The sequence below is a fragment of the Lithobates pipiens genome, unplaced genomic scaffold (genome assembly GCF_037356315.1).
Source record: "Lithobates pipiens isolate NorthernLeopardFrog02 unplaced genomic scaffold, aLitPip1_a1.2 Scaffold_25, whole genome shotgun sequence".
Lineage (NCBI taxonomy): Eukaryota > Metazoa > Chordata > Amphibia > Anura > Ranidae > Lithobates > Lithobates pipiens.
In genome coordinates this window covers 63,204,153-63,231,548 of record NW_027507787.1, presented here as the reverse complement: position 1 = coordinate 63,231,548, position 27,396 = coordinate 63,204,153, and the positions used below count along the sequence as shown (strand labels likewise).

At 42.0% G+C, this 27,396-nt stretch overlaps 1 protein-coding gene across 2 annotated transcripts in view; it reads left to right on the top strand.

Annotated features, from left to right (window-relative positions):
* The window catches only part of LOC143930316 (cGMP-dependent protein kinase 2-like), a 341,093-nt gene that overhangs the window by 190,351 nt on the left and 123,346 nt on the right, over nt 1-27,396 (top strand). For both annotated transcript variants that reach the window (XM_077454561.1, XM_077454562.1), the window contains exons 9-10: nt 11,720-11,788; nt 17,596-17,697. In XM_077454561.1, coding sequence (XP_077310687.1) covers nt 11,720-11,788; nt 17,596-17,697 — 171 coding nt within the window. The remainder of the gene's footprint in view (nt 1-11,719; nt 11,789-17,595; nt 17,698-27,396) is intronic.

Below are 27,396 nucleotides of genomic sequence, written 5' to 3'. Positions count from 1 at the left end.
TACGCCTCTCGAGTCATATGGGCCTGTAGGTTAGCAAACCAGATAATCATACATCTAGTGTGTAATCTCCCGCAAGTCTTCAGGTCATGAAATCATCCGTAGCGATCCTCCTATAGTGCTCATCCCACGAAAATAGGGGGCTCAGGTATCAAAGACCATGGAAGTAGAAAACTAGCATAGCGTGATACCGTTTTAACATCCAATTTATTTAAAAAAAATAATAAAATTACACTCACATTTGGTTCAATCGTAATTACATAGTCAGAAAGTAGCGATGTCTGTAAGGGGGTCCACCAGACGCGTTTCAACTAAACAGTCGTCCTCTGGTCAAGCATGTGGTGCCCAAGCGGCTGCTGTTTTGGCCACTCTATGCTTCAGACATATGTTGCAAACAGCAACGGTGCAATCTGCTGCACACATATCAAAAAAGGCCCACACCAAAGAACTTTTCAAAATACGCGGGGAGTCAGCAGCGCCCTGCACATGCGGAGATCTGCGGTGTGATGCAGTTGGGTGACTGCCCTTATGCTGGCCCCTGGAGGGCATCCTGCCTCGTTAGAGATGTGCCTCCTCCTCCTCCTCTCTTCTATCAGGCATCCACGTAGATTCAGTGACCTCATCACTGCCTCACTCCTCGTCACTGGGGGTACATGACTGCCAGTTTCTTGTCCTTCTTGGGCACCCCCTCTTTAGTAGTTTGTTATGTTACGCTAATTTGTTTTTGGATAATCAGTTATTTCTGTAGAGTGTAATTATTTGTTATAACAAATCGTTTCATTTTATTGTTTAATTGTTTAGTTTTCAGTTAATTCGTTAATTACGTATGTACATTTGCAATAACAAATTGTAATTCTGAAAGTCATTTGTTATTTTAATTAATTTACACACACACACACACACAATGACAATGCCTCTTCTACTGCTTCACAAAACTTGGCTCCTCTGCTCAAATGCAATACAACACCCTTCTCAGGAATGCACTGTTGCCAGTGATTGTGCTGTGTCCAGGGCTGGACTGGAAACAAATGTTGCCCCGGACTTCATCCAGACCGGCCCACATTAATTTTGCAAACATGCACAAAAACAGTATGTAAACTATACACAATTGCTCAAAAAACATAAGTAAAGACATTCTACTATTGGGCATAGAACAGGACATTAATTCAGCCTCACCAGTGCCCATTAATGCTGCTTGATCATTGCCCATCAGTGCAGCCACACCAGTGCCCATTAATGTAGCCTGGTCAGTGCCCACCAGCGCAGCCACACCAGTGCCAATCAGCGCAGCTACACCAGTGCCCATTATTGCAGCCACACCAGTGTCCATTAATGCACCCACACCAGTGCCCATTAATGCAGCATGATCAGTGCCCAACAGCGCAGCCACACCAGTGCCCATTAATGCAGCCTGATCAGTGCTCATTAATGCAGCTTGATCAGTGCCCATCAGCGCAGCCACACCAGTGCCCATTAATAAAGACACGCCAGTGCCCATCAGTGCAGCCACACCCATGCCCATTAATCCATCCTCACCAGTGTCCATTAATGCAGCCTGATAAGTGCCCTTCAGCGCAGCCACACCAGTGCCAATCAGCACAGTTACATGAGTGTCCATTAATGCAGCCACACCAGTGCCCATTAATGCAGCCACACCAGTGCCCATTAATACAGCCTGATCAGTGCCCATCAGCGCAGCCTCATAAGTATCCATCAACGTTAGTCCCCCCTAGTGGTCTGCACAGCTTCTTCTACCTAGGTCCCGGGTGCAGTGCTTGTCCTGCAGGTTGTTCCTCTGGAGCTGGAAGTCCGGGACCATCTGTGCACTGCTGGTACATCTTGTCCTCTCCCTTCCTCCTGGGCACCACACAGCCGGGTAACTAGGACTGGAGGAAACTTGGGGGGGGCAAAGTGAGTTGGTTGGGGACTCCCAAAATCCTGTCCACCAATCAGCTAATCTCCCGACTCCCGCTGTGCAGCTGTTTAGAAAAAAACTTCTTCAGGCTCCTTGTGTTCAGTGGGGGCCAGGGGACAGAGAGAAGACTATTTAATCACTTTCAGCATTAGGTGTATTAATCCGCAGCAGCGCTCCCAGCCAGCTCCAGTAAACTGATAATAGAACAGGCCTGCCTTCAACTGTGTAGTGCACTGCTGTGGATTAATCCGCCCAAAGGCGAAAGTGATGAAATAGTCTGCTTTCTTTTTTTCTAAACAGCTGCACAGCGAGAGATTCGTTTCTTGGTAGACAGGGTTTGGGAGTCCCCATCCACTCTACCTCCCATAGTCCCAATGGCCAGTACATGCCTGACTGTGTCAATGCTGCTGGTACCAGGAGGAACCTGATGTTTAGAGCTTGATTCCGTTAGTACACACACACACACAATATCTCTTCTGCTGCTTCTCAAAAGTCATCTCCTCTGCTCAAATACAACACCCCTCTCACTCAGTTCATAGGAATGCACTTTGCCGATATTATTATTCCAACCTCCAGCACAAAATTAATCATCTGATTGAGCTGTAATATTTACCCCGAGTCAACCTGCTGTTTCATTATATCTTTAAAGAATTAACGAATCATGCCAAATTAATTCGTTATTTTCGTTAATTTCTTTCGAATTATTTGAAATTTATTATTTTTTTCTTTGGATATTCGGATGCATCCGAATGTCCCAATGATGCACAATTCGGCTGAATTTTGATTAGTTAGGAAATGAATCGAACATGTCCAGAGCTTGGTCTTGATCTCATTTATTGAATTGGCATGAGCACCAAGGCACAGTCTTTGTCAGATAGTCTACCTAAATGAAGGTTCCCCTCCCAAAAAAACTTGACTGCTGAAAAGCATAGACTTATTTATGGCTAACTAATAAATCAGTACCTTACACTCCCAATAAGACAGGGAAGCTGATTAAGTTGGAAATAGGGCAAGGCCACAGGTTTATTAAAAGGTCACAGTTATACTGTGAGTACCCATAAAACATAAACTCACAGAGGCCTGTCCTTACCATCAGTGCCAGACAGGCATTCGAGTGACCCCAGAATTTAACTTGAGGACATAGCATATAACAGCAACATCAATTGCTGGCAAGTAAAAAAAATGACCAATAAAGCTGTGACAAACATCACAATGGGCCGCAGGGTGCTAAACTCTTGTGACAGCTGAATCTCATTAGATCAATGGGTGGCGTAGCCTTTTTTCTAAAGTTCAGGCTCCACCCAGTCACCGCAGATCTTTTGTAGCAAATCCTAAGGGAGGCACCTAACCTCCTAGTGATGTCATGCTTCCAGCAATCAAGGCTCCCTTTCCCTAAAGAGAGGTTTAAGGGGCTTTCACTGTATGAGGTGTATCTAAAACGTTTGGCGAATGGCATCAGAACAAACAAACAAAAAAGAAGACACGAACAAATTACCTTTATTGGCCTTCAAAATAATTGCCATGCTTCACAATATACTTTTGGCAATGTTCATAAAGCTTCTGGAAACTGTCAGCAAAGGCCTCTTTAAAAATAGTTTGCAGAACCGCTGTCACACATTTTTGGATTGCCGCCATGTCTGCAAAATGTGTGCCTTTCATGATGCTCTTCAGCCGTGGAAACAGAAAGAAGTCTGCGGGTGCCAGATCAGGGCAGTAAACGCTATTCCATCAATTGGTGCTTGGATCCGGATTGAAATGGAAGCACCCAATCTCATCCCCTGTGATGAAGGTTCGCAGAAAGGATGGATCATGGTCACACATGGTAATGAAATCTCCAGAGATTTCCATCCGTTTTGCTTTCTGTTCAACTGTCCGCTTGTGCAGCACAAATCAGGAACAGATCTGCTTACCCTAATCTTTGCGGACGATGGTGTGCACCGTGTCCTTGTTAATGCCCAATTCCTCAATTCATCATCAGAGTCAGTATCTGATCTTGCACCAGCATTTGTCACACTCTCTCAATCATGTCTGGGGTTCTGCTTGTCTTTTAATAGCTGCTGACATTTATATGGGTGGAACTCTGCTTTAAATATTGTGTTTTACCTGGAAGGCTAATGAAAACGTAGATAAAAATAAATTGTACTGCACTTCACTTACAATATTCTACGATCAATTAAATATGTTCTAAAAATGAAAAAGTTAAATGACAATAATCCTACTTATATAAAACAAAAATGTACATGTGATGTACATGTGATGTTATAAAAACATCAGTTAAAGTCCATTAAATACATCTTCTTTACGATGATCATCAAATAAATGAATGAATGGAGATAAAGTAGAGATAATGTTGAGATTATGGTCACTCCACCAACAACATCGTCCCACCTTTATTTCCATCCATGTATAGTTTGACTATAATCACGAAGAAGATATGTCTAATCGCAGTGGTGGCCTGTCCCTCTCTCTATGCCACCTCCCTATATGCAATGTATAGGTTCATTTCAGGACACTGGGAGCATGAATTACAGCAGCTGGGGGGGGGGGGGGGTTAAGCACCTGATTAGAGCCAGATGCTCTAACCTTTAAGAGCCAGAGGCTCTAATAGGCTTCAAAAAAAGGATGTTGGAACACTGATCCTCAATCAGAAGCAGGTGTGAGACTCATTTTCCGATTGGCCGAAAAGAGATGAATCCTGTTTGGCCACCGAGGAGGAGGGAGGAAATGGAGGCCACCACCGCTGTCGCCGTGATGACCTGTTGAAAGCAGGAGAATGGGAGGCCGCCGCCGAATAGGGGTAAGTGCTACCAACTGACTGGGGGGGTGACATACTGTTTGTTGCCCCCCCCCAAAAAAAAATCACCAGCCACCGCTGTCTAATGGACTGTTATAACATCACATCTATATATATATATATATATATTTTTTTTTTTTTACATGAGGGGGATTATTGTAATATTACTTTTTGATTTTTAGCACATAATTCATTGATTATATTTAAGGCCCCTTTCACACATGCCTTCAGTTTGTTTCATCAGTTCAGTCACGTTTTTTCAAAGAAAAAACGGATCCAATAATATCAGTTTTACATTCGTTTTTTCATCAGTATTTACATCAGTTTTTCATCGTTTTTTACATCAGTCCTTTACATCCACTTAACCACTTGAATCATATTTTTGGTTTACATTAGAGCAGCACGATTCTGGATAAAATGAGAATCAAAATTTTTTGGCTTAGAATAAAGATCATGATTCTCTCACGATTCTTGCAGAGTAAAAACATAATCTTTCTCATTATACAAAAACATTAGGCTAACTTTACCATTTATTTCTTTTAATTCATAGAAGTGTATTTTTTCCCCAAAAAATGTGTTTAAAAGGCCGCTGCGCAAATACCGTGACCATGTGACATAACAACCATTTTATTCTCTAGGGTCTCTGCTAATATATATATTGTAAGGGATCTTCCCGGGGTAGGGTGTGTTTGGACACAGTTCACAGCAGACTTGGAATTTATAAAGCAGATCTTGGCGTTTATTCGTGGTACAAACAGTCCAGCAAACAAAATATACAGCAACACCGTGCTTTCTAAGTACAACAAAAATAAAAGTCCTAGCCCGGCTGGGCGCTTACTAACAGGTTCTGCTCACCTATCTGACACTTACAAACACAGCGTCTTTCGCCTGGATGTCGCAGGGTGAGTTTTAGCTCCAGCAGTGGCTGTGCTTGCAGCTTCCTTCAACACACAGATTGTTCATTCCCTGGCTGAGAGCAATCACCTGCAGACCCTACAGAGCCTTTAGCTTCCCAGGCTAATTAGGATCAAAGCTCACCTGATCCCAAACCCAGAACTGGATCGGGGGATGTGGAATGACAGGTCCCTCTACCAAACCTACCTGCCATTCCATATAAACCCAGGCCCGGCAAAATTAAATAACAATTCAGCAGCATATCGCTGCTGAGAAACTGAACCATCCTGGATTTACCATCTCACACTGTGTAGCAACCTAGGTGAGATGTACACCCCCTCGATCACTTCTCCAGTGACATGTCTACAATATATATATATATATATATATATATATATATATCTCATGATATAATGTTTGGAGGTTCTAAGTAATTTTCTAGCAAAAAATACTGATTTTAACTTGTAACCAAGTGTCAGAAAAAGGTTTAGCCAACAATTACAGTTAAAAGCTGACAGTGACAGTCAGTGTTGGCAAGTGAGGGAGCCTGTCTGTACAGACTGGTCCCTCAATTTGTATGCTGCTCTTCACCTCTCCTGCCCCCCTCCTTGCAACCACTGCCCCCCCCGATCTAAAACCTAAGGAAAAAATAAATCCGGGCACTTACATTTAAAAGCCAAAAAAGCATTTAAAAGCCAAAAATGACAGCACCAGCAAGTGAGTGGGTCTGTCTGTACAGGATTTTCTTTACTGCAATGTTTCTGTGGAAAAGTTACAGACAGTAACATTATATATATTCAAGTAATCCACTGAAGAGCAATAACTGAGATTAAGAGCAATATAGCACAATACTATATTCAGGCTGCTTTCAGGGGATTCCAAATCTGAGAATGTCCCCAAGAGCAGAGGCACACTTAAAGTGGAAGTAAACCCATCGATTTAAACAGTTAAAAAAAAAAAGGCATGCCGGGAATGCTAACTGCACATTGGCTGTGCTCTCAGCCAAACTATCAAACCATCCAATGGCTGGTGTCATAACGAATCACATGTGCAGCACCATAGCAGTTGAAGATTAAACAGAGGCAAAGATGGCAGCTTCCTTGGCTGAAAACGATAGGGGAGTTTACTTCCACTTTAAATGGCAAATAAATCCCAAAATGACACTTTATTTTGGATAGGTTACCTCTGCTTAAATTTGGCTCTATGAGTCCAGGCAGGAGGAGTGCAAAAGACTGACCCTCTTTATGTCAGACATCTCTCTTCTGTCTCCTGGCACCACAGGCCCAACTACAAACACTGTACCCAGATCAACGTTCAATGAATTAACCCCCGAGGCAAACAATCCAGCACATCCATTTCATATACAAAGCCCTGAACATGCGTGTGCATGCTCGAATGGCACCAGTAACTTAATTCACTTAGAGAAGGAGGAGGCCTTGTGTCTTTAGCGAGCCATTTTCGTTAAACTCCTGAATAGCAGAGCAGATCAATACAAATGGCACGGATTACCAAACAAAGAATGCAGGATCTTCTTTACTAATGTAAAAAGACAATGGTGTCTGTATACAGTGTCTCTGTATCTGGATGGCCTGATGTCCTGTGGTACTACAAGTGTCAGCAAGGTGACTAACAGCAATGATGTATGTATACAGTGTCCATTAAAATATATCTGTGTGCAGTGTCCAGTGTTCTTGTTTCCTGCAAATGGGCAAATGCCCTCTCACCCAATCCTGCGGTCAAGGCCCAAATGAACACCCTGGAACAGGCAGGCTCTTCTAGTGACCCAACTGGTCCACTCACACAGGAATGCTTCACACCATTGCTACAGGTGTGTCTGGATATGCACCTGGGACTCCCCTCTCACAGGCTGGATGTTCCTGATTGGCAGTGGATGCCTGAAACAATGCAATGGACTCCAATCTCTTCCCTTGCCTCACGTTGTCTGAGAATCTCTTCAGCTCAGCAAGATTAAGCCTCTAGTTCCTTTGTCCCCAGAGCAAGCTGGCTCTTGCAGTTCTGTCTCCATAGAAAGCTATGGGGCCATTTTAGCTAGTTAGGGACTACATATCCCAGAATCCTTTGCTGCTGCTGCTTGTTAGAGCCCTTTAGATTTTCTGCTGTAATTGCTCCTGTCATTGGCTCTCCTTTCTCCTGCCAATAGGGACGCAGGGGAGGATGTAGAGTGAGCAGCTCTGTGTGTCTGTGTTTGTCAGCGAACAGAAAAAAAGAGGGGGGGATCCCCCTTAGACGCTGACAGGCACTTTTCTCCCTCACAGAAGAACCTCAGCCAGCTTGGCCAGGTCGCTGGACATGCAGGGCACCTGCTACATATACAGAAGAACAAACATTATAGTATGAATTGAGGCACATGTGCATTTGTGAACCAATGTCTACTTTTCAGTATATTTATCATTGTAGTTTATTTTATATCTATTTGAATTATATATATATTTTTTGTAATAAATTTGAGACCTGCCTCCAGTGAAAACAATGGTACCTAATAGACATGTGCAGAGTAAAATATTTCGTTTCGGAATTTCGTTTTCGTCTGAAAACTTAATTTATTTAGTTACTCCCGAAATTCGTTTTTATTTATTTTGTTTTTCGTTCAAAAATTGCATTCGTCCGAAAATCCACATGAATTACGGTCGAATCTGTCTTTGAAGGCTTATGGTGTCTGTCGAATGTATAAAGAAGATTCGACGGAGCTAGTATATAGCATACTTTAGAACCCTATTAAAGTCTATGGGACTCCAACGTTCAAAATCTAAAGTGCTAAGTCCCGAGTCCTGCCCCTAAGTCCCGAGTCCTGCCCCAGGGGACATGTATCAATGCAAAAAAAAGTTTTAAAAACGGCCGTTTTTTCGGGAGCAGTGATTTTAATAATGATTAAAGTGAAACAATAAAAGTGTAATATTCCTTTAAATTTCGTAGGGGGGGGTTGTCTATAGTATGCCTGTGAAGGGGCGCATGTTTCCCGTGCTTAGAACTGTCCCTGCACAAAGTGTCATTTATGCAGGAAAAAAAGTCCTTTAAAATCACTCGCAGCTATAATGAATTGTCGGCTCCCGTAATACAGAGAACACTCATTGAAAGTCATTGATAAATAAATAAATAAATTTAAAAAAAAGCGTGGGGGTCCCCCAAATTCAATTACCAGGCCCTTCAGGTCTGGTATGGATATTAAGGAGAACCCTGCCTCAAATTTAAGAAAAAATTTGACGTGGGGTTCCCCCTAAATATCCATAACCAGACCCTTCAGGTCTGGTATGGATATTAAGGGGAACCCCGCGTCAAATTAAAAAAAAAATTGACGTGGGGTTCCCCCTAAAAATCCATACCAGACCCTTTATCCGAGCACGCAACCTGGCAGGCCGCAGGAAAAGAGGGGGGGACGAGAGAGCGGCCCCCCCTCCCTCCTGAACCGTACCAGGCCACATGCCCTCAACATTGGGAGGATGCTTTGGGGGTCCGTGACCCCTCAAAGCACCTTGTCCCCATGTTGATGAGGACAAGGGCCTCATCTCCACAACCCTGGCCGGTGGTTGTGGAGGTCTGCGGGCGGGGGGCTTATCAGAATCTGGAAGCCCCCTTTAACAAGGGGACCCCCAGATCCCGGCCCCCCCCCTGTTTGAAATGGTAAGGGGGTACAAAAGTACCCCTACCATTTCACAAAGAAAGTGTAAAAAATGTTTAAATAAAACAAACACACTTTTTAAAAATTCCTTTATTAAAAATAAAAAAAAAAGATTCCAGCGGCGGTAATCCACTCTTGCTATCCAGCGACGGACGGTCATCTCTCCAGCGATGTCTAATGTCATCCAGCGCAGCGCAGCATCCTTCTTCTGTCTCCTCCACGGAGACACTGCAGCCATTCCGGCGGATGACGTTTCTTATATACGGAGGGCGGGGCCACCCGTCACCTGACCCCGCCCCCTCTGACGCAAGGGGAAACCCGGGGTTCCCCGTGACGTATGGGTGACCCCGCCCCCCTCTGATGTAACGGAAACCTGCCTGTGTTACATCAGAGGGGTGCGGGTCACCCCTACGTCACAGGGAACCCCGGGTTTCCCCTTGCGTCAGAGGGGGGCGGGGTCAGGTGACGGGTGGCCCCGCCCTCCATATATAAGAAACGTCATCTGCCGGAATCCTTGCAGTGTCTCCTCCACGGAGACAGAAGGACGGAGGATTCGCTGCGCTGGATGAGATGAGACATCGCTGGAGAGATGACCGTCCGTCGCTGGATAGCAAGAGTGGATTACCGCCGCTGGAATCTTTTTTTTATTTTTTTATTTTTAATAAAGGAATTTTTCAAAAGTGTGTTTGTTTTATTTAACCATTTTTTACACTTTCTTTGTGAAATGGTAGGGGTACCTTTGTACCCCCTTACCATTTCAAACAGGGGGGGGGGCGGGATCTGGGGGTCCCCTTGTTAAAGGGGGCTTCCAGATTCTGATAAGCCCCCCGCCCGCAGACCTCCACAACCACCGGCCAGGGTTGTGGGGATGAGGCCCTTGTCCTCATCAACATGGGGACAAGGTGCTTTGAGGGGTCACGGACCCCCAAAGCATCCTCCCAATGTTGAGGGCATGTGGCCTGGTATGGTTCAGGAGGGAGGGGGGGCCGCTCTCTCGTCCCCCCCTCTTTTCCTGCGGCCTGCCAGGTTGCGTGCTCGGATAAAGGGTCTGGTATGGATTTTTAGGGGGAACCCCACGTCAATTTTTTTTTAAATTTGATGCGGGGTTCCCCTTAATATCCATACCAGACCTGAAGGGTCTGGTTATGGATATTTAGGGGGAACCCCACGTCAAATTTTTTCTTAAATTTGAGGCAGGGTTCCCCTTAATATCCATACCAGACCTGAAGGGCCTGGTAATTGAATTTGGGGGACCCCCACGCTTTTTTTTTTTATTTATTTATTTATTTTTTTATCAATGACTTTCAATGAGTGTTCTCTGTATTACGGGAGCCGACAATTCATAATAGCTGCGAGTGATTTTAAAGGACTTTTTTTCCTGCATAAATGACACTTTGTGCAGGGACAATTCTAAGCACGGGAAACATGCGCCCCTTCACAGGCATACTATAGACAACCCCCCCCTACGAAATTTAAAGGAATATTACACTTTTATTGTTTCACTTTAATCATTATTAAAATAACTGCTCCCGAAAAAACGGCCGTTTTTAAAACTTTTTTTTGCATTGATACATGTCCCCTGGGGCAGGACCCGGGTCCCCAAACACTTTTTAGGACAGTAACTTGCAGAATCTTTTCTCTCTGTCAAATCTTTTTTCTCTGTCGAATATTTTCTCTATATAATCTTGGACTAATAGAGGTAAGGTTAAGCAAATTCGACCACAGGTTCTATAGACACAGATTGTTGTCAGAGTCATGTCGAATCTCCTATTCTATATCGAACTGTTGTAACAATGAAAACGAAAATAAAGCATTTATTTATGTCGGATCTTTCGTTTTTCGGATTTTGTGCTTTCGTTATCGTTTGTCAAAACTAAAACGAAAATAGCTGAAATTCGGATGAAAATGCATTCGGACGAAAACGAATGCACATGTCTAGTACCTAAATATAAAAAACAAATACTGTAGTCCACTCTCCTGGATGTAAAGAACTGATTAAGGCATGAGAAGTAGAAGAAGATTTGTTTATGCATTATTAATAACAGAAAGCAGAAAACGTAGTGGCTTCTCAGCATGTGCCAAATATATTTTCTAAACTAGTTATGGAAACCTGTGGCTGACGAGAATCTGCAAGTCTCAGCATGCATTACCAGACAGGTTGTCAGAGCATGCTGAGACCTGTAGTTAACAGCTGGTGAGTCTCTGTAGTCTGTAAATTATTCCTATGTACAACCTTTGTAATGTTGAGCTGTGCAATTGAAGATGTGTTTTATAAGAGTTAATAACTCAAGGATGTGAAATCGAAGCCATGCAAATTGTTATGCAATTAGAGTTTTATTAACAGCATTTGTGTGCTGCTAGCAATTGTAATTCTCCCCACTGCGTTACTCTCATATGATCAATAATAGGATGATTGAAGGACATGAAATATAGCTAATGAAATGTACATTGCCTGATTTCTCTCTCTTCTCTTCTCTTCAAGTGAAGATGTCCGCTCCGCCAACATCATAGCCGATGAGGATGACACACAGTGCCTTGTCATTGACAGAGAGTGAGTATTTTGTTAATGCCAAAAGTAATCTGACACAGGTCATTATAACACTGAACAAACTGAGCTCAAAATACCTGCACAAAGCAAAGTGTTGCATGTGAAATAGCTGTTGAGAGGTATACAGTATTTTCTTATTTTGTGTAAGGCTCCTTTCACACTTGTGCGACTTGTCCTGTGACTTGGGACTGCAAAGTCGCATGACAAGTCCTTCCCCGTGATTTCCAAAGATAACCATTCATATATGTGTGACTTCAAGTTGTGCCGACTTCAAAGTAGTCCCTGCACTACTTTGGTCCGACTTTCGTGTGAGTTGAGGTCCATAGACCTCAAGTTTACACAGGCATTCCCTGAAATTACATCAAAATCACGGGCACAAAATCGTGTCAAAATCGTGGTAAAATGTCACGACTTTTAAGTTGAGGCAGTGTGAAGGGGGCTTTATGTCTGACCAATTTTTCAGGCACTTTAGTGCTAAAAATAGCTCCTGAAAAGCGCCTCTCATGCCTCCCCAGTGTGAAAGCCTGAGTGCCTTCACACTGGGGCGGTGTGCTTGTGGGATTGGAAAAAAAGTCCTGCAAGCAGCATCTTAGGGGCAACGTCCTGCCCTTTGAAATGAATGGGCAGCGCTGCGGAAGCACCTGAAAAGCGCTTCAGGAGTGCCACAAAACAGGTGCTTTTAACCCTTTCTTTGGCTGCCAGTGAGGGTTTAAAGCGCCTCGATAATGACCGAAAAGTGCTGCTAAAATGACTGTAAAGTGCCACTAAAACCAGCAGCGCTTTACCGCTAATGCACCTCCACCCCAATGTGAAAGTAGCCTAAGTGCTTCTGTACCTCCTCTAGATTGAACAAATGCAGGTTGCATACAAAGTGCTTTTCATTTAAAGTTTAACTCAAGATAAACACAGATAAAGTACATGAATAGGAACTATTTTACATACCAAAGGATTGGATATTCCTATTTACCTGTGCCTGAGAATTATATAGCCTGACAAACAGCATAGCCAGTCTGGTGACCTGACTTTCCTCTGCTATATCTAAGCAAAAAATTTCTCCAGTTCAGAAAGGACCGACTGGATTTCGAGTGGGAAGAAAATTGTTTGAATGACTTTTGTCAAAGGAACAGTTCCTCATCTGTTTGGTGGTTTGTATGGCAGTCAGGTGTAAAGGAACAGATGGCCCATTTACATCTGACCACCCATTGAGGAGAGCGGGCTGTGTCTGTTCTCGCTCTGCATAAGAGGAGCGGACATGGACCAGCCATCCGCCTGCTTAGTGGAGATCAGCAGACAGATTTTCTGCTGAGCAGGCGATTGCTATGGAGGCTGCCCCATGTGTATGGGCCCTAAAGGAGCAGCAGCAATTTAATCGTCTGCTCTCTTTTCTTGTTAGCAAGTTCATAGTCACCATAGGTTATTGCAGCATACCTGATTAGCTGCTAGTGCTTCCCCTCCCTCTCATACTCTGTTCATGGTTAACAGGGGTTATCTCATTATTTTATAATGATTATACAACTGCATTAATTGCATTAATTGCCCTGAGTAAAATGGAGAGAGACCAGCGATTGTCACCTACGGACCCTACCTAGAAGGACCTTGGAAGTAATGGAAGAGCAAGTAAAACACCAGAGGTCTAATGGATCCCTGCTGTCTCATTAAAGATAACCTGTCACAATTAAATCATATTATATAGGGGAAATTTGGTCCCCTATTTGATACAAAAAAAAGTTTAAGGAAAGAAAACTAAAGTGTAAAAAACAAAGTAACACACAAGCACCTAACCCACATTTTGAGCCACCCCCACATACATACACATACAAACGTAAACATAAGAGCCTACACATGTTACACATTGCCATGCCACGCAAGCCAGAGCAGAGCAATAATTATCAGGCCATTACTCCCAGTTAACTCTAAACGTATGACTTGTAGGGGCTTTTAAAGTGTTGACTATGGGAAATTTAGGGTAACAAAGTTTATCACTGTTTCACAATAGCACCCGATGTTCAGTCTTGACATGTTGGATACCTATTTACTCAGCACAACCTCATTTTGTATATATTACCAAAGTGTTGTTTAATATTGTAGCACACCCCCTAAGGAGCCGCAAGTATACTGGGATCCCCCACCCTGCACAGCCAGGCACACAGAATTTCCACAGACACTCAGAGTCAGAGAATGGCCCATGACTTTGTTTTTTGTTATTTATTGAAGGATAATAACTGGAAAGAAATTGGAAATTATGGGAAGCCCATTTGACTTCAGAACAACTTTAGGGACAACTCTTCCTATATACAGTCTACTGCTTGCAGAAACCCAACTGGCACACTGGAAAGATCTTATAAATCACTCAGTCAGATTAGAGCAATAGCTTGTTATAGGCAGGAACCCGAGGCCCCTTGGATGTGCAGCTAAAGTTCATTGCCCAGCTTACATTCCTCCTGTGGCTACTGATACCAGCACCATCTCTTCAGGCACTGCCAACACACCTAGCCACAGCTGCCCCTTTTACTAGCCCTCCAGGCTAACTTCTATCCACTGTTCTGCAGCCTGACACTATCTCCACAGTTTCCCAGGCTGACACTCTCCACAGTCTTTCAGACTGACACTCACCAGCCCACCTGGCTGACTCTCAGGAGATCTTCCAGACGTTCTGACCAGCTCCTGCTTTCCTCTCTTTGATCCCATGCATCCAAAAAGGGTTTCCTCTGTGTGTTTTAGGGGGAATCTTCCAGAACCCAAGCCCCAGGCCCAAAGCCCCCCCCCCCAGAATAGGGGGCACCCTCAAGGGCCACCGACAGCCTTCTCAGCGCTACATCTCCATCTTCCACCTGCCTGCCTAACTTTCAACCTTGAAAAGCCTCATGGGATTTGTAGTTTCGCAACAGGTGGAGGGCCGCCAGTTTGACACCTGTGCACTAGAGGGTGATACAATATATTGTGTATTTGTGCCCTAAAATTAATTTTTGTGTATTTTTAACTGAAATTCTGTGTTTGATAAACTATTGAGCTAATTGTGTGACCTAAAAATGTTGGAACCGATTTGTTCCAAATCCACCCAACACAGTATCAGAGCTTTTTTCTCCAATTGAAAGATTTTCTGTGGAACTATTAGATGAAAAGTGTGTATGTTGTGGGACGGTAATGTTTATTCTGGTTGCAGGATAACCTGTAAAGTTTTAAATGTTCTTTTCATATACAGTATCTCCCAAAAGTGAGTATATCCCTCACATTTGTGTAAATATTTTATTATATCTTTTCATGTGACAACAATGAAGAAATTATACTTTGCTACAATGTAAAGTAGTAAATGTACAGGTTGTATAACAGTGTACATTTGCTGTCCCCTCAAAATAACTCAACACACAGCATTAATGTCTAAATCACTAGCAACAATAGTGAGTACACCCCTAAGTGAAAATGTGCAAATTGGGCCCAAAGTGTCAATTTTTTGTGTGACCACCATTATTTTACAGCACTGCCTTAACCCTCTTGGGTATGCAGTTCACCAGAGCTTCACAGGTTGCCATTGGAGTCCTCTTCCACTCCTCCATGATGACATCACAGGGCTGGTGGATGTTAGAGACCTTGCACTCCTCCACCTTCTGTTTGAGGATGCTCCACAGATGCTCAATAGGGTTTAGGTCTGAAGACATGCTTGGCCAGTCCATCACCTTTATCCTCAGCTTCTTTAGCAAGGCAGTGGTCGTCTTCGAGGTGTGTTTGAGGTCGTTATCATGTTGGAATACTGCCCTGCTGCCCAGTCTCCGAAGGGAGGAAACCATGCTCTGCTTCAGTATGTTACAATACATGTTGGCATTCATGGTTCCCTCAATGAACTGTAGCCCCCCAGTGCTGGCAGCACTCATGCAGCCCCAGACCATGACACTCTGACCACCATGCTTGACTGTAGGCAAGACACACTTGTCTTTGTACTCCTCAACCGGTTGCCGCCACACACACTTGACACCATCTTTACCAAATAAGTTTAACTTGATCTCATCAGACCACAGGACATGGTTCCAGTAATCCATGTCCATAATCCACTTGTCTTCAGCAAACTGTTTGCAGTCTTTCTTGTGCATCATCTTTAGAAGACCTTCTGGGACAACAGCCATGTAGACCAATTTGATTCAGTGTGCGGCGTATGGTCTGAGTACTGACAGGCTGACCCCCCACCCTTTCAACCTCTGCAGCAATGCTGGCAGCACTCATGTGTCTATTTCCCAAGGACAACCTCTGGATATGACGCTGAGCACGTGCACTCAACTTCTTTGGTCGACCATTGCGAGGCCTGTTCTGAGTGGAACCTGTCCTGCTGTATGGTCTTGGCCACTGTGCTGCAGCTCAGTTTCAGGGTCTTGCCAATTTTCTTATAGTCTATGCCATCTTTATGTAGAGCAACAATTCTTTTTTTCAGATCCTCAGAGAGTTCTTTGGCATGAGGTGTCATGTTGAACTTCCAGTGACCAGTATGAGAGAGTGAGAGCAATAACACCAAATTTAACACACCTGCTCCCCATTCACACCTGAGACCACCAATGAGTCACATGACACCGGGGGGGGGTGGCTAATTTGTCCCAATTTGCCATTTTCACTTAGGGGTTTACTATTTTTTGTTGCCAGCGGTATAGACATTAATGGCTGTGTGTTGAGTTATTTTGAGGGGGCAGCAAGTTTACACTGTTATACAAGCTGTACACTCACAACTTTACATTGTAGCAAAGTGTTATTTCTTCAGTGTTGTCACATGAAAAATTTTTATAAAATATTTACAAAAATGTGAGGGGTGTACTCATATTGTGAGATACTGTAAGAGGTTACTTCCTCTATACTTTCTGGTGTCTGTTAGATGATTTTTTGTCGCAAAATGCCAAAACAATACAGAGATTTAGGCAGTTAAACTTTTATGCAAATCTTTACTTTTCCCCCATATTTAAAATGTCCCTGTTGGTCCTTGGATGTGATGGGTAGCTTCACTGACCAATAGAGAGGCTCAGAAGTTGCAAGAGCTTGTAATTTGTAGAAAGAGTCAAGCTTTGCTTCTAAATTGAACTGCCTATATCTCTGAATCTGATTGCTTTGACCTTTTATTGAAAAAAAACCTTGTTTGACAGTGCGAGGCCCTGCCACAGTGAAACACAGTAGAAAAGATTTTTAAAAGTTGCAGTTTGAGAAACTCCCAGGTGTTTGTGAAGGGACAAAGCTTGTTTTTTAAGCTTTCTCAGGGTTCTATAATCCTTTGTCAGGGCCTGGATTTTGAACACTCCATAGTAACTTAAGCGGGATTGAACCTTCAATCCTGTAACTGGGTTTTGCGGGAAACCTGCAGCCTGTGTGAGTACACAGGTGTGTAGGGTCATTTTAGGCCAAAACTGACGAAAGCTCAGGGCTCCCGTTTTGGAGACAGGACTCCAGCCAGGAGTCTGGTATATTCAGCCACGAGACAGGCGGTATCAGCCAGGGGTCAGGTGTGCCCCAGCACAAGAGTCAGGTGGGCTCCTATCAAGAGATCAGAGTGTGGACCTTGAAACCAGGCAGCTCAGCCTTTTTTACATTTGTTTGCTTTGTGAAGTTGAAACCCCTACAAGGACAACTATTTTGTATGGAACCTTAACTTAATTTTCAATAAAAGAGGGCTGCTAATCCCTTAAATTGGAGTTTGAAGTGATATCTTACTAAAAAACGCATTTACCATGTTCAGTCTAATCCCATATCTACATATGTATTTATTTATTATATGCCCAGAATTGTGATAGGCTTGTTTAAATGCATTCATTTTTAACTACTTCAATTTTTTTCATGACCAGCACATTTAATCAGATGGTCGGAACTTACCAGGAGCTACAGACATATTTGCGGGAGTATGTGTTTCAGTTGGCACTTAATGACCACGACCGAAGAAATGCCAGGTACTGTATAATATGACAATCACAGTGAGAAATAATAAATAGCCATTGCTAGCGGAAAGTTTTTTTTTAAAACAAATTGAAGCTTTTGTTTTTATTACTGTATTACAGTCAGGCTGCATAAATAATAATAGATGTGGGTGTCTTTTTTATACTGTTTTTTTATTGAACTAGTGAGTTGCAACTTGGGTTAAAATGCCGGCACCATGCTGAAGATCCGGAACACTGCTAATCACAGGATGGAGCGGACTGAGTCTCCAGTGGTTCAACAGCCCTTTGCTCATTACGCCAATCAACAACACTCATGCTCTATGAGCAGCAGTCCAAATCTCCAGCATGCTACATGCAGAGGGAATTTTAACCCTAGCTGGGGCATACTAATTCATAAAAAAATTGTTAGAAAAGGTGCCCACATCTATTAATGTTTATGTAGCCTGACCACATTACAGTTACAAAATGGAAATTTAAATGGGCTATCATTTCCACAAATTGGGTGTTATTTAGTTCTATATTTTAATGTATTGTATGTATTAGTATATTTGATATGCAACATTTGGCTAATTAATTTTACTGGTTGCTCAGTTGTTTTTTTTTTTATTAATCTCATGTGTGAACTCAAATAAAAAGAATGAAGGATAATTCCTTTTCTGTTTTCTACAAATCATTTTCATGCATACTTGGGAGTGCTCACAAGAGAACATTTTTATTACATGAAACATTCATGTTAAAGCAGAAATAAAGTGTCTTTTTAATGCAAACACTTTGAAATTGCATGTTCAATAATATAGCATGCATGAGCACATTTTGAAATCTGTTACCTTTTGCTTTATTCATATTTTATCATCAATATTCCATCTTGCACAATGTCTTCCATCCCTTCCCCAGCTCCCCATTAGTGGTTGGTGAGGAAGGCTTTGCTGCCATCTGAGGGAAATGATTTAATCCTTACCTCACAGGAAGTAAACAGGAAGTAGGCATGTGATAGCCAGGGTTGCCCCAACCCTATGACTTTTTCTACTGACAAAACATGACAAAGTTACTGGCAGAGCTATTTTTTTACTGACAGCCTGAAATAGGAGCAAACCTTTAATAGAAATGAAACATTTAAAGTATACACATTAACAACACCCATAATCAGTAATCTTCCAGGCTCTACAGGTAAAGTCAATACAGTGTTAACAAATGTGAGGATTAGGATTATGAAAGGCCTGGGGCACCATGAGACACAATGGAGAAAAAAGTTCTGGTCTGATGCGCTTAATGGTGTGAGTCGCTTTAAGAGTGATGATTAAACAGACCCTGAGCCTATTCACTGTAAATGCTAAACATTCTTTCTACCCACAAAATACTCCAAATAACTGTACCACAAGAGAAAGTAGGCACACATTTCCAGCACAGACTCCTGTTCTTACAACAACCCAGGAGGCAAAGACCTTTCTTCACAGCAACCTCAAATATTTATATCCATCCCCAGAATGCACCACTGGTAATATACAGTGTGGTGGGCCTAGGGTTGCCCCCTCATCCCTTTAAACCTGAACACGTATTAATTGCACAGGTTCTGTGGCTAATATAATGCAGATAAGATGCCAAGTGAGTTTAATTACCACCTTAATCAGCCTCTGAACCTGTGTAATTAATATGTGTTTGGTTTTAAAGGGATGAGGTGGCAACCCTAGGTGGGCATGAAGACATAAATATTACTAACTCAGTAATATTGTTTCTTATTACACTATCTGCTTAGACACGGCAGTGAAACATACCCTGAGCATAAGGAAAACCCAACAAAACCAGAACTATAACATTTCATAGCCTAGAAGCAGCATCAAATTTAAGCTAAGGACACTTCTGCTTAGGGCTTAGTGTTCCTACACTTTCATCTTTAAAATCACCACTGTCGTGACAGAAGTAAACCCGTAAAGCCATGTAAAAGAAGCCTGGGTTGTAAATCAAGTAGCATCTATACTTATCTTCTTGCCTAGAGTTAATTTAAATGAAAGGAAGAATGAATATTGGTGGTGTGTAGCTCACTATTAATAGCCATAATGTTTTTTTTTTTTACCTACTGGTGCAGCTGTTAAGTTGATTATGTTATTGAAATATACACTATATTACCAAAAGTATTGTGACACCTTCCTTTACACGCACATTAACTTTACTGGTATTCCAGTCTTAGTCTGTAGGGTTCAATATAGAATTGGCCCACCCTTTGCAGATATAACAGCATCAACTCTTCTGGGAAGGCTGTCCACAAGGTTTAGGCATGTTTCTATGGGAATGTTTGACCATTCTTCAGAAGCTCATTTGTTAGGTCAGGCACTGATATGGACAAGAGGGCCTGGCTAGCAGTCTCCACTCTAATTCATCCCAAAGGTGTTCTATTGGGTTTAGGTCAGGACTCTGTGCAGGCCAATCAAGCACCTCCACCCCAAACGCACTCATCCATGTCTTTATGGACTTTGCTTTGTGCTCTAGTCCAAATCATTTGGTGGAGGGGGGTTATGGTGTGGGGTTGTTTTTCAGGGGTTGGGCTTGGCCCCTTAGTTCCAGTGAAGGAAACTATTAAGGTGTCAGCATACCAAGACATGTTGGAAAATGTCATGCTCCCAACTTTGTGGGAACAGTTTGGGGATGGCCCCTGCCCGTTTCAACATGACTGCGCACCAGTGCCCAAAGCAAGGTCCATAAAGACATGGATGAGCGAGTGCCTGACATCACAAATGTGCTTCTGGAAGAATGGTGAAACATTCCCATAGACACATTCCTAAACCTTGTCAACAGAATAGTTGAAGCTGTTATAGCTGCAAAGGGTCGGCCAACTCAATATTGAAGCCTACAGACTAAGACTCTATACTATACTGTGTTGATTGTGTCAGAAATTCAGAGTTGTCCTGTGCACACCTCCTGTGTTATCTCAAGGAGCCTAATTAGCCTAGTTCTTATCTTGAGTGGGTAAGAGCAGTTTAGCAAAACACAACTGCGCAGTGCTGACACTACACAGTCCACAAAACGCTGAGTGTTGTGTCAGCCCGCAACATAGTCCATTTCTAGAAGATCAAAATGTATTTTCTCTGCTTGCAGGCTCTTAAAAGAGCTACAACTTGGGGAAAGGTGCAGAGATCTACTATTTTTATATTCAGCTGTGCACTGATGGATACATTTATGAATTACATATTTGTTTACTATGTTGTATTAGCTATTATATATAAACTACAGATGAGGTTTGTAGAGTTCAACTTTTACAGCAATTTTTTTATAACTTGGTAAACCTCTAGGATTGCTATAAAAGGAGATAGTTCAGAAATCACAATGTATGCAGAATTTTTCCAAATGACCATCAAAACGGTAACAATTTCAATGGAATACCATTTTCTGCCATGCAGCAGACGATTATATTTCACAAACCATATTTGGGACTGATGTAAATGGACAAGCTGGCTTTTCAATCATCACCAACTGATTTTCATTCCCATTGCAGCCCATAAATGCTCCATGTTATTAAACGTGTCTATGAACAGCATTAAACATTCATTGCTCAACACCCTGCGTCCAGTAGCATGGCAACAAACTCCATCTCTTTTCCTCTTTAATGCATTAATAAGTGCTCTTTTCAGGCCAAGCAGATTGTATTAAATTGCCTCACAAGTGAATTGTTTATTAACAGACATTGGGCTTCTCATTAAATCTCATCAGAGATATCATTGAAGTGCAAGCTCATTCAGGAAGAGAACTTTGCATCATAAAAAGAAAACATTAACTGAATAAAACTAAATACTGAGCAGTCTTAAACCAGATATTGGCTTAGATCTCTTTAAAGCGGGAAATATTAAATCCTGTTAAAGATATTTAAATATTATGCTGTCCTTTAATCTGAGCAAAGTATGACACAATTAGGAAGAAACAAGCTATTTTGATGTGATTTGCAAGTTTACCTACCTTTATATTACATATTACACTCATTTTGTACTATGAAAAAATCATTTCATCCAATCCTTTTCATTTTTGTTTTATCTTAACCAAATGAAAATGCTATTCATGGTAAAAGTAACAATGTTTCTGGTCAATAAAACCTAACCCGAAAGAAATATGAAGGATGCCATTTCTATCTTCTCCTGAAAATCTGAAGTGCCAAGTTTTCATGTTCACTCTCTTGCTTTCAGTATTTTGAGCCACAAGTTTGCAGAATGACTTCTGATTTAAGGCGGAACTAAACCCCTTCTATCCTTTGCAGTGATTAATTCCAGAGATAAAATGATAATTCTCCCACTCTACAAGACTCTGTTCCGGCCATACCTAGAGTATGCTGTCCATTTCTGGGTACCAGTCCTCAGGAAGGATGTCATGGAAATGGAGCAAGTATAAAGAAGGGCAACAAAGCTAATAAAGGGTCTGGAGGATATTAGTTATGAGGAAAGGTTTCAAGCACTGAACTTATTCTCTCTGGAGAAGAGACGCTTGAGAGATGATATGATTTCAATATACAAATACCATACTGGTGACTCCGCAATAGGGATAAAACTTTTTTGCTGAAGGGAGTTTAACCACTTACAGACCGGACCATTTTGCTGGTCGAAGACCAGACCACTTTTTGCAATTCGGCACTGCTTCGCTTTAACTGACAATTGCGCGGTCGTACGACTTGGCTTCCAAACAAAATTGACATCCTTTTTTTCCCACAAATAGAGCTTTCTTTTGGTGTTATTTGATCACCCCTGCGGTTTTAATTTTTTGCGCTATAAACAAAAATAGAGCGACAATTTTGAAAAAAACGCATTCTTTTTTAATTTTTGTTATAATAAATATCCCCCAAAAATATATAAAAAAATTTGTTGTTCCCTCAGTTTAGGCTGATACGTATTCTTCTACATATTTTTGGCAAAAAAATCGCAATAAGCGATTATTGATTGGTTTGCGCAAAAGTTATAGTGTTTACAATATAGGGATAGTTTTATGGGATTTTTATTAATAATTTTTTATTATATTTATTTTTACTAGTAATGGTGGCGATCAGCGATTTTTATTGTGACTGCGACATTATGGCGGACACATCGGACATTTTTGACACATTTTTGGGACCATTGTCAGTTATACAGCAATTACTGCTATATAAATGCAGTGATTCCTGTGTAAATGACACTGGCAGTGAAGGGGTTAACCAGTGGGTGGCAGTGTAGGGTTTAAGTGTTCCTAGGGGCGCGTTACTAACTGTGGAGGGTTGGGCTTTCATTTAGTGAACACTGATCTCTGCTCCAATCACATTGAGCAGAGATCAGCGTCACTAGTTGCTAGGCAGAATGGAGAAATGCTGTTTACAATGGCACTTCTCCATTCAGCCGTCCCGTGAGACGATCGTGTCCGCGGGACCCGTGATCGGACTCACGGGGGTCCCGACCGACACGCGAGCGCGCCGCCGGCGGTGCGCTCGCGATGGCAGGGCGGCATTGAAGATTGGACGTACATGTACGCCAATATACCTGCCCTTGCCATTCTGCCGACGTACATCGGCGTGCGCTGGTCGGGAACCGGTTAACAAGATTTATGGCCATTAAAATTAGAAGAAAAGAGGTTTAACTTTAAACTACGCAGAAGGTTCTTTACTGTAAGAGCAGCAAGGATGTGGAATTCTCTTCCACAGGTGGTGGTCTCAGCGGGGGGCATCAATAGTTTCAAGAAACTATTAGATAAGCACCTAAACGACCGCAACATACAGGGATATATAATGTAATACCGACATATAATCACACACATAGGTTGGACTTGATGGACTTGTGTCTTTTTTTACCTCACCTACTATGTAACTATGTAAGGAAGCTGCCTTCTTAGCCTTTGTTTGATTTGCAGTTGCCATGGTGCAGCACATGTATTCAGCTATGACATCAGGCTTTTGATGGCTTGACAGTTTGGTTGAGAGCTAAAAAAATAAGCATACTAGTTAAAGTAGAACTATAGGTAAAATGTTTTTTTCATTTTGGATAGAGTAAGGGAAGGTCATAACCCGTCAGTTTATTTTTTGCCATCTCTGTCAAATTGGGGAGAAATTCCATCACTTCCTGTCCCATAGCCAAAACAGGAAGTGAGAGGAAATAGTGTCCCCATTGAAAGATTCCCTCTCTATTATTTTTCCCAAAATCTGGGATTTAATTTTACTTTCAATGATAATGGTAAACAAGACAAATAGAGAGGGTGAATCTACCTAATGTTGGCACAGACACCAATTAAACCTGACATCTCCACGCTATCCAAAACGAATACAAGTCTTTCATTTAGTTGTACTTTAATAGAAGAGATATCATTCAAGGCATGTTTTAAATGTATCTGTTTAGGGAAGCCGTTAAATCAGTGGATTTAGTTACGCTTTAACCTTTCTTTCCTTCTAGGAATACTTGTTCCAAGCCAATATCTGAGAAAGTATTCAAGCCAGGGGGTTAGCATAAGAGCTAGGATACAAACATTTCCAAATTAAATTAAGCAATGGCAACCCTGATTTTTTTACTCAGTTTATTTTATTTACCACGTAATTCTATGTTGTTTATTTCTTGCTCTATATTAATGCACATCTGAGACTGTTCATACACTTTAAGCGTTTGTTAAACCACTGGATATTTTTTTATTTTTTTGTACCTGCAAGGTAAAGGCATAATGTACTAGTATGCATTGTATACTAGTACATTATGTTAAACTTACCTTAAAAGGAAGCTTTGCTCATCGAGCATATTATCCTTTTCATCATAACCCTACAAATCCTTCTCAATCTTCCTACCCCTGGTGTGCCACTCCTCATTGTCCCATAGATTATGGGAATACCAATCAAACTCCTTCTTCTGGGATTGAGTCCTCAACTATGTTACTCAAGTTCACTAGGTCTCAGTGCCTAAAGATCCCATGCTATGCATCTTTGGATCGGAAAACATTCCAAACCCACTTTCATCATCACATTCCCAGAGCCTGCCCCAGTGGGTTCATATTTGTCTCTTAAGGGCGCACAGAATTATCATGCAATCCTGGCTACATTCCACCCCACCAAAATTATCTGCGGTGAAGCAAGCAATCAGTTCACTGTTCCTCCTGGAGAAACTGGACACTATCTATGAAATTCCAATCCATGCATCGCTTCATGGATTCAGTTCTTGAAATGCTCTTTTTCACCCCAAAGAAATTTCTTCACACATGGAACCCTTCCATTATATTGATTGGTACCTACAAGCTGACCTAACCAACTCACTGGGCAAGCACAGAATCCGGGATTCTCCTGGCTCAGAAGCCCCTGGTGTTCCTCCTTCTCCTTTAATCCGATGGTTATTCCCTATAGCATATGTTCTTAAACACAGCCTGTAACCTGTTTTTTTTCTACTTGATGCAGGTCTGCTTTAGCTATCCGGTTACCATGTTGTCTGTTTCCACTCCTCAGGTTTTATTGGTAAAGTCCTGTCCTTTTCACTTAGCTGATGTTAACAATGTTCACCTTTTACTTGTTTTTACATCTACACCTCTCAATATTTGCTGTTTTATATCGTGTTACTCTGTGAAGGTGCTGTTGTCTGTTTTGGATGCCTCCACAGACTATATGTGTTGTAAAAAAAATTCAAAACATCTAATAAACGTATTTTCAAAAAAAAAACAATGAAGCTCTTCCAGCGCTGCGATGTCAGTGCTGCAAGCACTCTCATCTTCGCCCATCTTGCTTCTGGATTCATGGGCTCCAGCTGTGTGACTGGCCAGAGCCGCATTTACGTCACTCCTGCACATACATGCGCGAGCCGCCGTTCATGGCACAGGGCTCTGGGTGGCCATTTTTTCAAAGCGCATGTGCCAGTGATTTCACTGGCTGCATGTACAGTAAATATCTCCTAAACTGTGCACATTTAGGAGATATTTACACAACCTATAAGTAATCCTTGTTATATCTTACCTACAGTATAGGTAAAAGCAAGAGATGGAAGTTTACTTCCACATTTTGCAGCAGGTGATGGCAAAATAGGTGGGCAATAGCGAGCTGTATACAGATGGTTAAAACTGGTTTGGTAGTTTTCATAGGCTCTAGATATTGTTTTAAGTCCAAACTCCAGTGATGCAGTGTATTCAAGCTTTCTTACAGACACCATCTTCTTTTCATGGTCTGCTTCCATGTAGCATAAGCATCAGTGGGTAGGTGGAGGAGCAGGACTACAAAGAGAACCTAGTTTACACTAAGGGATAGATTTTCTTTGTATTATCATAATAAACTAGTAGAAACCCTTTTTTTCTTTTACTTTTTCATCATCCTTCTAAGGGTTGTAAGCTTAAAATCAACAATTTAATTCCCTGTTGGGCAGCAAAAATTGGTTAACTGTAACCCTTCGTAAATCACATTTCAAAACTGTCCAGAATGTATGAAACTTAGACCACAGGGTAATTAAATGCATAAGATGACAACCAAGACGCACCATGAGGATGGAGGGCCTGCTACTGATTATAGTCAGTTACCATGGAAACCATGAAATGTATCAGGCATTTGTTAAGATAATTGAATAAAAGATTCATTTAAAGTTAAAACTGTTGCAGTTAAGGAAAACGATTTACTGCCTTCAATGATTGCTAAGTTAAAATAATGTAGTTTTAATCCTAAAATTCTATTTGTAATTGCTAAAATAAAAACCGGTATGTATAAAACCATCAACGAATACCTGTCAAGAGAAAACATTGGAGGCTGTCATTTCCGGCCTCCTCTAAAAGTGCTAGTTCTCTGCTTCTGACTGGCTTCACTAAATCTGTGTTGTATTCAGCAAATCAAGAAAAATCTGAATTCCTTATCTCTACACTTGTTCCAGGCCAGTGATTCAAAAAGTACCAAAGCCAATTTACCAGCGTGACAGTGAGGAAACTAATATTTTGAGAAGAGGTTAGCAGTGACATCCCACATATTTCTTTCTTGACAGGATTTCTTTAAAATATGTTAACCAGGCATCCAATACCTCCTTACACTGAAATGTGAAATAAATTAATACATTCCTCAAAAAGAAAAGTAATATGTGTCATGCAGCAATAACTAAAATGCACTGGAGTGTTTCAGAACCACACAGGATTGCTTAATGAAAACAACTGAACAGCTGTAATATACAGTATAGATTAGTCGAAAGGACCCCCCAAAACATCATATTGCACATTTATGACACTATAAACCATCATTGCAAAGAAAACGATAAGGCAATGTTATGGTGCATATTGATTTAAAGGCTTAATCCACTTTTTGGGCCATGTTACACCTGTATTTAGGGTATAACATGGTATAAGTGGGACCCCCGCACCCCTAAACTATTAATTCGCAGAACTGTGAATGAATGAACTACAAGTTCCATCTTCAATAAGGAAGACTGCCTTATAGTCAGGGCCGTCCCTACCATGGGTCCCTGTGGGTCCATGGGACCCAAGCGGCACTTGAGAGGGGGGCGCTGCCTTAGGGAACTAAGATGGGACAGCCTCCAGTCCAGTCTGACTCCTGAGTCCCACTCTGTCCAGGCGGCAGGGCAGGCATTCTGAATGTATAATCCATCCATCCACCTCGGGGCTTGTCTCCCTGCTGTTCACTAGGAGCGCTCTGCTACTATCTGGGACCGGCCTCCCCCCTGCTCGCTTGGTCGGTGTGCAGGGGGGAGGCTGGTCCCAGATAGGAACGGAGCACTCCTACTTTGAGCAGCAGGGAGCCCAGCCCCCAGGTGGATGAAT